The sequence below is a fragment of the Oratosquilla oratoria genome, unplaced genomic scaffold (genome assembly GCF_046742065.1).
Source record: "Oratosquilla oratoria isolate Oo_2021 unplaced genomic scaffold, ASM4674206v1 SCAFFOLD89, whole genome shotgun sequence".
NCBI lineage: Eukaryota > Metazoa > Arthropoda > Malacostraca > Stomatopoda > Squillidae > Oratosquilla > Oratosquilla oratoria.
The window spans coordinates 256,576-270,143 of record NW_027467753.1 but is presented as its reverse complement, the minus strand read 5'-3'; the positions used below and the strand labels follow the sequence as shown (position 1 = coordinate 270,143).

The 13,568-nt window shown below is 41.4% G+C and overlaps 1 protein-coding gene across 1 annotated transcript in view; it reads right to left on the bottom strand.

Annotated features, from left to right (window-relative positions):
- Window positions 1–6,504: 6,504 nt before the first annotated feature.
- tim (timeless) overlaps window positions 6,505–13,568 on the bottom strand; it is a gene marked incomplete at its 5' end in the record, with an annotated part of 72,349 nt that continues 65,285 nt past the window's right edge. The window contains 1 exon segment of the mRNA XM_076182837.1: window positions 6,505–11,660. Coding sequence (XP_076038952.1) covers window positions 11,600–11,660 — 61 coding nt within the window.

Sequence of the window (13,568 nt, the reverse complement as noted above, 5' to 3'; positions counted from 1 at the left end):
TACAACTCTGCCCCAACCAGAGGGATGCTACCTTTCAGTACGCCCCAAGGTTATTTAAGTCGTGTGAGGTCGAGTCAGGTCATAGCAATAATAATGATAATCTAATAACAGCAATAATAATAATAGTAATAATAATAATATTGCATGTAGCCCATTAATTGTCAGGCTATAAGCATACTAGTATCCTTTCTGACTCGGGTCGGCCAACATGCGCGTATGTAGTTCTCTTTCAGCAGAATAAACCACATAGCTTAAACCGAGTGTCACTCTCTCCCTGCGTCACCTCGCCCAGTAACACGTTTCATGTTACATTGGTGAACCCCGGAGTTTTGACGCGAGTGCACCCAACCCGTTTGGTTTCGTGACAGTTCGACCACCACTGCCATACGCAATGGCCGTCCAACTTCCACCATTCACTTATGATATAGACCTCTGGCTCATACACATAGACGCATGTTGGCCCCCCAACGATCCCCAAGTTACCGACCAATACAAGTTGCGGCCCTTCCATCACAAATTGCGGCGCAAATTTCTCCACTCCTAACCGATCCACCGAGCACGAACGTGTACGATGCCCTAAAGCATGCGCTCACACAAGCATGTGGTAGGACCAAAGAACTAGCCATGGAGGAACTGTATGATATTACTTACGACGGCGGTAGGCCCTCTGTTTCTAGCGCGTATGCAGGACCCCAATCGCGCGGCCGGCAAGCCCATGTCCGACGAATTAGTCATGTACCACCACAGGCCATCTCGCGTCAGGGCGTCCCTAACGGCTATCGACGTTACGAATATAGAGGATTACTCGAAGAAGGCAGACAAGACGTTGCAGCAGTGTGTGACACTGCACGGATGGTGTCTAGTAACCCCTCTAATGCGAGTGATTGAGTGTATATGGTGGACAACATTGCGAGTAATCTTTTGTGCGGTGCAAATTCCAGTGAACCTAGTAACGTTAGCGCGCGTGACAGTACGCCTCGGGCTTCAACAGCGAACGCGTTGGACGCACGCTTAGCGCGTGTAGAGGGCCTGCTCGAGCAGCTGTTGCTAGCAGGTGGCACGCATGCCACAACTTCTCCTTCACAAGGTCACGCGAACTGTTTCTACCATGCCACGTTTGGACGCGAGGCTAGAAACTGCAGCCCTTCATGCACCTGGTTCAAGCAACAGTTATGGACACGGGGAACGGGAAACGCAGCAAGCGGGAGGCGATAGCGTCTCCCGCTTCCCTGCGTGCTATGCCGACGGCCTTTCCCTCAGGCCTACGGCCCAACGCGCCCATGCCTGTCACGGTGCCACCCTCTCCTTGCCCTCGCGGTCAACCTACACCGCGCCCCAACCACTCTCGCTCGCACCCTGTTGCGCGTAAAGGATACGGTTAGCGGCGGTCACTTTCTCATCGGCACAGGAGCTGTAGTTAGCGTCATCCCTCCCACCGTAAAAGACAGGACGCATGCACACACGGCCTACGACCTCTTAGCTGTCAACGGTACTCCTATATTGCCACATACGGCACTAGGCATTGCCGCGTATCCTTTGCCCCCGAGTTATCCTTCCCATGGACGTTCGTGGTGGCGGACGTCGGCCAACCCATCTTGGGTCTGAACTTCTTGAGGGCGCACGACCTTTTGTGGACGCACAGCGCCAACGTTTGGTCCACAGACTTTCCAACGCCTACATCCACACCGTTCTCTGGGCGTCCCCAGCTCCGGTGCTTACACACGTCCAGGGGCCTTCACCTTTCAACAGTATCGTTCAAGAGTTCCCCTTCATTACGTCGAGTCAACCCCACCCACGGAAACAGAGACATACCGTTGAGCATACCATCCTCACGGCCCACCTTGCTTCGCCCGAGTTGAGCTTCTGTTTCAGGAAGGGATTGCGGGCCCTTCGACCAGCAGCTGGGCGTCGCCCCTTAACTTAGTGCTACACGGGAATACTGTTTTCTCGAAAATCGACATGATGCGTGCATTTCATCAAATTCCCGTGGCAGAGGAGGACATCCCCAAGACGGCTGTCACCACTCCATTCGGCCTCTTTGAATTCCCGGTCATGAACTTCTGACTCCGGAACGCCGCACAAACCTTCCAGCGTTTCATGGACCAGGTGGTGCAGAGGCTGGATTTCGTCGCGTTATACATTGACGACATCCTCATCGCGTCCGCATCCCACCAGCAGCACTGCCAACACCTTCGCCTTCTCTTCCAACGACTCCATGATTACGGCTTGCGGATTCACCTTGCAAAGTGCATGTTCGGGGCAGAGTCGGTCGACTTCCTCGGCCACAGGGTTTCTGCGTCGGGAATTTCGCCTCTCCCACAAAAGGTGAAAGCCATCGACGACTTCCCACAACCGACCACGGTACGAAAGTTGAGGCAATTCCTAGGACTGATCAACTAGTACAACCGGCTGCGAGCCTCCTCGCGCCGCTGTACGATCTACTGAAGGGAGCGAAGAAGCACTCGCCGAAGCCGCTTCAATGGTCCGAGACAGCAAGCCAGGCATTCCGGGCGGCTAAGCGCCGCCGTGCGAAGCTGTCCTTCCTTGCTTATCCAGTTCTGGGTGCGACGGCAGCACTCACGACAGACGCAGCAGAGGCGGTGGGTGCCGTCCTCCAGCAAGAGGTACAGGGCGTTCTTACCCCGATGGCATTCTTCAGCAAACGGTTAAATGACGCCCAGCACCACTACAGCGCTTTTGATTGAGGACTCGCCATCTATGAAGCGGCGCGTCACTTCTGCTATTTCTTGGAGGCAAAGACGTGTAGGGTGCTTACAGATGACAAGCCCCCTTACTTACGTTATGAAGAGACCAGGGAACAAGCTAACCCCGAGGGCCAGACGCCACCTAGCATATATATCCGATTTCACCAAGGATATCAGGCGATCCCCATTGCGGATAGTACTGCAGAGTGCACAGCGTTCCACTTCCTGCATGGATGGGTCGCCAATCTGGGGGCCCCACACACAATCATCATAGATCAGGGCACGCAGTGGGAATCGAAGGCGTGGACAGATCTCCTACTATTCCTTGGCACAAGCAGGCAGCGTACCACAGCCTATCACCCCGAGTCTAACGGTATGGTGGAGCGCTTCCACAGGAGACTTAAGGAAGCTCTTCGAGCCCAGCCTCACCCAACGTCTGGGCGGACGCAGTTCCACTCATCCACTTGAACATTCGTTCCACTGTGAAGGAAGACCTCCAGCACACGCCCGCGGAACTAGTGTACGGCGAGGATTTACGCCAACCCTCCCAGTACACGCCTGCCCTTGAAACGCATTCTGAGCTCTCATTCATGCCTACCCTTCGCCAAGCCATGATGGTTTTCACACCCAAGACGCCTAGGTTTCCCGCAGCATCCAACGCATACCAGCACCCAACGCTCAAGTCAGCAGACAAGGTGTTTCTCCGCGTCGACACGCGTAATGGCTCCCTGTCGCCTAGGTACACTGGTCCATACCAGGTACTGGCACGCGCGGACAAACACGTCACCATCAGAACTGCCCATCGCCACTCCACCGTGCCATGGGATAGATTCCAGTTACCAACCCTCTCTAACAGTTACGACACCTCCTCCTCCTCCTCCCTCGCCTCCTCTTCCTCCTCCGCACGCAATCCTCACACACCCTGTGCCCGAAAAGAACGAACAAGTACCCCTCATTCCTCCGCGTGAGTCACCCCCCTTCACCTCGTCCGTCCTCTCTTCCTCCTCCTCCTCTTCATACTCCTCACGCAATCCTCGTACACCCTGTGTCCGAACAGTACGAACAAGTACTCCTCACCCCTCCGCGTCAGTCACCCCCTTCACCTCGTCCTTCCACTCCCCCCCTCCTCCTCCTCCTCACGCAATCCTCGTACACCCAGTGCCCAAACAGTACGAATTAAGACTCCTCACTCCTCCACGTCAGTCACCCCTTCACCTCGTCCTTCTCCTCCTACTACTACTATTACTACTACTACTACCACTCCTCCTAACGCCACTCCTCCGACTACCTACTCTGACCACGCAGCGCTGCCCCTCCCACAACCTACGGAACCGCTCCCTGGGATTCCGGACCATCCGGTGCCGCCCGTTGCGAGTCTTGCGACTTGCAAGGTAAGACCACCCGCTTGCGCGGGATCGGTTTTTGTGGGAGGGGAAGAATGTCTGTAAGAAAATGAAAAGATAGTAGTGTATAAAAGAGGGCTATTGCCACTGGGCGATTAAGCGAGCGATCAGGGGCTGTTGGTGGTCGTGGCTGGGGAGAAATGGACAGGGAACTCGAACGGCGGTGCCGACGCCGGGATTAGAATCACCAAAAGTTCAGAAAATGGTAGGAGGCGTAGTAGTAGAGAAAGGTGGAAAAATGGAAAAATCTTTAGTGGGAGGTAAACTGAAATGAGAAGATGTAGTATAAGAGAGAGAAAGGAAGCGATTTTTAGTCAAAGAAAAATTAAGTGTAGATGTTTGTGCGTGGGTCGTGGCTGTTCGTGAGAGGTGTGTGTATATCTTACGGGAAGTGAGTAGAGTTTACTTCCCGCGTATAGAGAGTGTGTTCCTGTTTAGCCCCAGGTTAGGCATGAGCTCTTCCTGCTTTTTCCCAGGTTGGGTTTGAGAGTCGGTAGAGTCAATTCAGTGGCGGTGCGAGGGGGGGCAGGCGGGCGGGTGTTGTATTATCTTTCTCCTTCCAAGCACAACTCTGAAAGCAGAGAATTATGTGACTGGAAATTGTGTGTAAATGTCAGAAGTGTAAACCCGCTTGCCAACGTCAACGAAGAGGCCACCGCTTGGGTGCGGGCTGGTCGGATAGAGAAGCTCCCCAATTCCTCTCTGTCGACCAGCCAGCGATCGGATAAGGGTTCTAAATAAGAGTTGGGTTGGGTTTCTGCTAAGCCAGCGAGCAAGTGTGTGTGTGTGTGTCTCTTTTCTTCCAAGCACTACTCTGAAAACAGAGAATTACATGACTTGGGAAATGTGTGTATTTGACTAAAACATATGAATCTGTTTTCCCTAAAAAAGCGTAGACTCAGAGGTGACTTGATATAGGTCTTTAAAATTCTAAAGGGAATTGACATCAAAAGTGACAAAATTTTCACATTGAATGAGAATCAGACAAGAAACAATGGTCTCAAACTGTCCGGAAATAGATTCAATTTGGAAGTAGTTAGAAACAACTTTGCCAACCGTGTAATTAATAAATGGAATAAACTTCTTGCACAGGTAGTGCAATGTAGTTCAGTTCGAAGCTTTAAGAATCATTTATATAAACACCTAAGCAAGATGCTGTAATGATTATAATTTTTTATATTATTTGTTTTTGTTTTATCATTTGTCTGTTTGATTTTCATTTATTATTAGTTATATGTCTATTATTATTTACTATTTACCTGTTTGTTTATTATTTAACAATACCTATGCATTTATTTATGTATTTTATTTGTTATTTACATTATTATAGTTTTTATTTATTAGTTTATCATTATTATGATTTTTTTCGCATCTGACCTAAATATAGACCAAAAGGTCTCCTGTCGGCATGCTCCGTCTTTGTAATCCTTTGTCTTTGGTGTAAACCCGCTTGCCGATGTCAACGAAGAGGTCGGCCTGTGCCAGACCGGCAGCAGCAAAGGAGATACATCTCCTCGCCACCACCGGCCAGTGGAGAATGCTGGGCAATGGTTGAGTGAGCTGGAGTGGAGAGACATCCGACCTCTAGGAGTGCTGTGAATAATATTTTTCACTTCTAATGAAACCGACAAAAACAAATACCTGTATTTCTTACTAAGTTACAACACAAACAAAACCTAGTTGTAGCCTCACCTTGTTTGCCTGGAGATTTATTTCTTTTTGTATTTCTGCCCTCTACTGGCCATCTCCAATAGTTTCTTGTTGGCTAGAAGTATTTTGTACATAGCTGTGCATTCTTCTGAGAGGTTGATACAGTATGAAACTCATCCTTTCTGCTTTTAGCAATGAATCCAAACTCTGGCCCAATCAGATTTAAACAAAGTCTTTCTTTTCGGCATTTTCAGACTCCTTAACCTCATAAATGAATTACCAAACCACACTGCACTGTGGCCACCTCAGAACTGCAACCCAATATATGAGAAGTAAATCATGCAATCACACGTTCACAACATTGGTCTTGTGCAGTTCCTGTCTACTTCGGCTGCCAAGTTCTGACATTGACCTTGCCCTGGGTACTCCCATGTAATTTAATTGTACAGCATTATTGTATACCTAGGTGTTATTTATTTATTTATTCTTTATTCATTTTTATTTATTTGTTTGTTTATTAATTTATTTTTGTCACACCCCAAGAAAGGACGACAAATGCACGTCCAGCGTGAGGTTGCGCCGGATGGAGGACAAAGTGTTCAAAAGGAGGACTGTCCGGCCTAAAGGAGGACGTCTGGCCACCCTAAGTGTAAGTCAGTTCACAGGGATTGGGTGATCATACTGATGTTTATGAATTTAAGTTATGGTTCTAGATCTGACTTGAATAAGGGTTATTAAAAGGAAAGTTGTGAACGTACATTTATTACATACCTAGTGCTTACATAATCAAGTGCTGCAATATACAGTGGTATCTAATTTCCTTGTCAACATATCAACTTTAGTTTGGCTTTAGTTTTTTAAGTTTCAATTTAATTTGTTTTATGTATAACATCTTACTTAACTTGGTCACACTGATCTGATTGTTGACAAAATTAAAATTTAGCTTTTTCTCTTTTTATAATTCATTTTCTTTATATATAAAAAAAATAGTTACATTATCTAACCACTCTACTTCCATTCACCAATTCAGCATACATCTCCTTTTTTGTTCTTTTTAGACACCTGCCACTTTCACACCAATAAGTTTCAATTTAATGTTTTATGTATAATATTTTACTTAACTTGGTCACACTGATCTGATTGTTGACAAAATTAACATTTAGTTTTTTCTCTTTTTTATTTCATTTTCATTATATATATATATATAAAAAAGTTACATTATTTAACCCCTGTACTTCCATTCACTAATTCAGCATACATCTTTTTTGTTCTTTTTAGACACCTGCCACTTTCACACCAATAAAAGCGACAATTTACATATATAAGGCCATGAAAATAGAAGTATCATTATCTACTTTTTTTTTTTTTGTGGTGCTGCACTTTGAGTTACAGAACTATGATGATGGTTCATATTTCAAGAAGTTTCCTCAAAGAAATGAGTAAATAAATAAACAAATAAAATTAAGTAAAAAATAAAGAGTAAGAAACAATGTAAAAATAAGTAAACAAACCATGGTTTTTCTACTCCATTATTATACAGTAATCCATCAAGATAAATCCAATGAACCATGCACCACTTCTGTACTTCGAAATCTAAGCCTTACTGGGTCTGTATTTACAAAAATTGAACTATTTACAAAAGATTGTAAAAACAACTGAAGTAATTTTGTAGTCTGTATCTGAATTCTGAATCCAAAATCATGTGATACATAACACCATAAGAAGTTGAAAGTGGAATAAATTTTCCCTAGTTATTAACATTCAATAACAGGGCTAGACTCAAATTATTCTAGGCAACTTGTAATAAAGACATAAGAATAGCTTCATCATTTGATATGAAATATATCATTTAATAGATCCTTGATGGTACAGCAGATACAGAAGTAGTATGGAGTGTGGTGATATATACCATTTTGGGAAAAGCCAAGCAAATTTGTGGCACACTCACTGAAGTTCAGAAGAAGATAATTGAATGATACCTTAATGTGAGGAGACATTCATTATACACAGTCTGAAAATGTGTCCTGCTTCCAATTTGTACTTTGGATTCATTGCAGAACTGTTATGGAAAGCAGGCAAATTTATTCAGATGTTCTTTAAAATCTAAAAAAAAATAATTCTTAAGTACTTCTGGTTTAATATCTGCCTTTGGTATGTATATATACATATATTTTCATTTACCGCACCTCTCACTGTGAAGTGTCACCAAACCAATCATCATTAAGCTATAAAAAACAAACTAAAGCCAGGGGAAGATTATGATCAATTTCATTATCCCTATACAAATATACATATACATATTATGTATATATATAAATGGACATTAAGCTAGTAAGGATTAAATAGTTTAATAGAGAAAATCCTTACTATTATGCTTACTAACATAAGCTATAGGTATGTAGATGTATATAATCAAGCTGACAAAAATAGTTTTGTAAAAAAAAATCTTAGCACTAAATTTCTAATTTCAAAAGCATGTCAGTATATTCAGCAGAAAAGAAACAATTAGCTTAGAACACCAATTCTTTCCTTATGCTAAATGGCTGAAGTCTAAGGAAATAGGAGCAGAGGAAATACTGGACTAGTCACCAGAAGTACCTGTGAATAATCCTATTGTCTGCTCTAATTTGGCCGCCCAACTTTAAGACTTGGGAACACAGTTGTCTTTAATACAGCATTATTACAAACTCATTCACACTTTATGTACAATCTTTAAAAACAAAGATAAACTCTTCTTGGAATAACTCAATACTTCTAAAGCTAATATCCATGAAGGCAGGTATGTGGACAAATTTTCAGCTTCTTAAGCCAATTGAGGCATTTCATTCAATGAGACATAGATGGAATGCTTGATTGTTCCATGTTTTGTCAACTTCATTTTAATACCAATGAGAATCAATATCCACATGCAGTGACTCGACAAGAGCAGATATAAAATAACTACAAAGTTTGGTCTTGAATTGGCAGTTCAATGAGTAATAATTTTGGTAAAAATAAATGGACATCTCCAATCAAAGTTGTCAACTACACATACAAAATACAACCTCAATATCATGGATTGTTGCTGTTATTATTGGATTACCTGTAGTGTCATTGAGGCAGGACACTGGAGCAAGAGTCCTTATAGGTTCTTGCCAGAGATCCTCTATCCCACACATGTGATTCACCATGGTCTTGGATCATGTCCTGGACTCATGATCAGCAGCTGCTATCCTCCTGGATGAGAGTTCCATGCTCATATGGTTCCTAGGCAGGGACTGAACTCAGGACTGCTGAGTTAGCAGGCCAAGTTGATATCACTACACCAGCAAGCCACTGTGTTTGTGCCTGTGTATTGTAAGTATTGTGCAGTCTATAAGTATGTGTGACTGTGAGGCAGCCTAGCTGTGTGGGCATGATCTGTTGTGTTGCCACCTGTGATGGCATGTTTTAAGTATTATTTGATGGCCACAGAGAAGTCTACTGATGTATACTTTCTCTGTTCTATTTAGCTAAGCCTCTAATTCATGTATGGGTACTGGAGGACATCTAAAGATCATACTAGGCTCTAGATTACCTAAAGCTCTATCTGTAAGTACCATATGTATGCCGATTCATGTTGGTGCGATTCCCTATGGTCTTGAATTATGTGTTGGACTTGTGATTGAAAGCTATTTTCCTAGATGAGAGTTCAAAATTCAAACATGGCCAGAGTTGGAGTGCTGGCTTGCAGTGCAGTGATGCTGAAATTTTTTCAACTCTGGGCAGGACTTGAACCTAGATCACTGAATTAGCAGTTGAGAACAGTACCACTGCACTGTTAAATCATGTGATTGGGTTGATATGATGGGATAGTTAATATGCATCATGTTGGTATAAGCTATAAATTCTAATGTCTCTGTGTGTTAGCTGGTGGCCTTATGTAATGTGATAGGTGCTGTGGGTTTTGTTTGACTGGTGCTATGCACTGTGTATTTACCTAGTTGTATCTTATGGGAAGGGGAGCTATGCTAGTGGTGACCCATCTTTGTATCTCGCAGTGTCTAGTTTGCTCTTAAATTCATATATAGTTTTTGCACAAACTTGTTTTATCCAGTTTATTCCAGATATCCACCACTCTGTGTCAAAAACTGCTTTTTTCAGGTCTCTTCTATAACTATCCTTTTTGAGTTTCTTATCATGTCCCCTTGTATTTCTCTTATCCCAATTTAGTAAGTCCTCTTTATCAAGGACTTCTGTGCCTTTCATGATTCTGTAAATGGTCAGCAGGTTGCCTCTTTCTCTTCTTTGTTCCAAAGTCGGTAATTTCAGTTTAGCCAGTCTCTCCTCATATGACAAGTTTGAAAGTGTTGGGGCCATTTTTGTGGCTGCTCTCTGGATTTGTTCAATTTTCTTTATATTCTTTTTGGTATTGGGTGACCATAGTGTCACAGCATACTCTAGTCTAGGCCTTATTAGTGTGGCCTTTGCATCTTCACATATGAAGATGCAAAGCTGTTCTGCATCTAGGTATGTTGTCTGTATGCTACCAGTGATTATTCACAATGGCTTGTTTTGTGTGTCCTGTAATTTGTGTTGTGTGGCTAAGAAGGGTGCTGTCCATGCTGGACTAGTATTGTCTTGCACAAATCGTATGTACTGTTTCAACAGTTGAACCTTGTTTAATATTGGGATTAAGTTCTTGAAAACCATGACATTAACTGAAACATAAAAAGAAACCGAAAATCTCACTAGGTTCTGTTAACTAGGGTGCTGGGAAAGAAGCTGTTGAGTAATTTTCTCATCTAAATATTAGTGTCTTTCTTTATTTTTTTGGGCCTTTCATTACCTGTTATAGGTTATATATTCATAATGTATTTTGTTCAAGGAATTTTTTCACTAATCTAATGTAGTTTGGAACTCATGCACCTTTTTTATATTTATGTCCATGATTAGGTGATGTGCATTTGTTAAAGGATCAGCTAAATTCACCATGATTTGTTAACATAACCATATGGTTACATTATTTTATGTAGTACAGTATATAATACCATTTTAAATACTGTATTTTGTGCTACTATTTTCAGTAAACAAAAATAAATTTAATTTTTAACAATACAGTGTCTACAGATAATATTTAAGTTAGGCCTCATAAAATTAATTTTCTGTTCCCTATACTACCATATATATATATATATATATATATATATATATATATATATATATATATATATATATATATATATATATATATATATATATATATATATCTTACATAAGAAAAGAGAAAAGTTCATTTGTCTGATGACACAGAAAAATTAAGAACAAAAGTTTAATTGGGGCAATATTAAACAAGGTTCAACTGGATACTGTAAAATATCCTATTCAAATCTACCAAAGTTCATCTGAGTAATTCATAGCAAACTCAATGTAATGAGTATCCATAGTATAAACTATATTCTTTCAGCACAATTTTGAATCATATTCATAAAAATAACTGTCACCCCTGACAGGACATGGAAAACAGGTACAGTATGCTATAGCTATGATAAATTTGTCTTGAATGAAAAAAATATATTTCTTCTCATAAAGTTTAAAACTAGGGATAATAAATACAGAACTTAATTTCAGGGTAACTCTTGGCTCAATACCACAAAGACATTCACATCAGTGTGTACTCCCATCATCAAGAGCCCCCAGTAGCATAATTTCCTGTAGTGATTGTCACCAGAGCTGTATCTTCCTTGCTGCAAGGATTTCTCCGGCTTTATCTTCATAATTCCATGGAAAGCCTTCAGTGTAAGCATCTTTGCATTCCTCCACATACTTCTGTCCTGATCCCTTGACAAAAGTACATAAGGGATTGTGAAGATGAGTATTGTCTCAGTCTGGAAGTCCTAAACACCGAAGATTTGATGGGGACTCAGGCTGCACAGTGGGAGATCTGTAAATAGAATGGCATTAATGATTTACAAATAAATGATTCTTTTTTTCTTTTCTTTTCTATTCTTTTTCTTTAAACATGTAAATGTTTGAGTGGAATAAAAAGTTTTATGAGAATTAGATATCTGAGAATGAATGTAAAGAGAAGGTTGTATGAAGGAGTGATTATACCAATGGTGACTTGGAAAATAAAAGAAGCAGACTTGGATTACAAAATAAGCAGATTTGAAATAAAAAAGAAGAGAGGAAGAAATTGATTTTTTTGAGATGAAGTGTTTGAGAAATATGATAGAGCAAATCCTCGATATACCAAATTAATTGGGGGAAAGGGTTGGTCATTATAGCCAAAAGTATGTACTGTATATACATATGTATTTAAATTTTCTATGTGCCCGCCATCTATACTGAATCTTGCATTACATATAACCTTGTTCATTATATCAGATGAATGGTCAGTTGGTCTCACTACAGTTGATATTACTAAAAATCATTGTAATGACATTTATTAGAAGAAAGGTCTACTTTAAGTATGAAACTGGACAACATGAGAAAGGAGGCATAAGCAACATGCAATATAAATAGACACAATGTGGTCATCCTCCCTACAAACACAAACATCATGGGAAACCATGCAAGACTTCCCCTCAGACCATTTCCCAATAAAGGTTATCACAGATCTAAAAAAGAAAATATAACCTACATACAAAAGAACATAACCTACAAAAAAAGCAAATTGGCAAGAATACACAGATAATGGAAAGAAAACTTAAGAGACCCTTGAGACCAGTTCTCATCCTTCCATAGGGATCCTGGAATTTGCTTTCTAAACTTGTATGAATTTTTGCCCAGTCCTCAAGAACCTAACAGTGAAAATCAGCAAGAAAATAACAATAAGATCAGTTGGAAGCACAGGTTTTTGCCAGCAGAAATAATAATCTAATCCAAGTTTACCCAGTCTAGAGTATTGACTGCATGTTATTGTGGGATTGAAAGCTGATCAGTAGCATGCATTTGATACTTTAGGGTCTATATGGGGTGCCCCTACAGACCAGAACCACACATAATTTTGTCTGTAATAGAGGAAATCTCTATTCTTACAGAAATACTTTATTATACTATGACTGTCACTCTGTTATGCTGTCCCCCAACTCTTAATACTGTCCTGTACCACTTCTCGAAAAATAGAACAGACAAGCAAGGAGGAGGTATCATGATACTGACCAAAAAAGGGTCTAAATGTGACAAAGATTATTGAAGGCTGTAACATTATGAGAATGTTACTTGTGCTTTGGTGCCGAGGGAGTAAAGGAGACTTGAGTGAGTTTGGAGGCTTTATTCTGGTTAGCCTAGGTCGACACTCGCACTAACCAGAATAAAGCCTCCAAACTCACTCAAGTCTCCTTCACTCCCTCGGCACCAAAGCACAAGTAACATTCTTGTAATGTTACAGCCTTCAATAATCTTTGTCACATTTAGACCCTTTTTGGTCAATATCATGATACCTCTTCCTTGCTTGTCTGTTCTATTTTTCACCCAGTGGTTGTATAGACCATGTCCCACTATGCTTGTTAATAGAGGTCCTTTCAATTTTGTCTCTACTATTCCCATATCAGGTTTTTTTGTTTCTAGATAGTCATTTAGTTTGTTGATTCCAGAGATCATACCATCAATATTTGTGTATGGCACTTTTATTTTCATATTTTCTTTTCTTTTTTGGTTTAGGTTCCATTTTTTTTTTTTATGTACCATTTTTTCAGTCTGAAGTCCAGCACTCTCCAAAAAAACTCGTTTTCTTCCGTCTCTGTTCTCTTCTCATTTCGATCATTGGCTTCAATTCTGAGAGCTTTGTCTTTCTCTTTTTCCTCATCACTCATTTCCTTTTGTATCCTTATATGTTTGAATTTCTCAC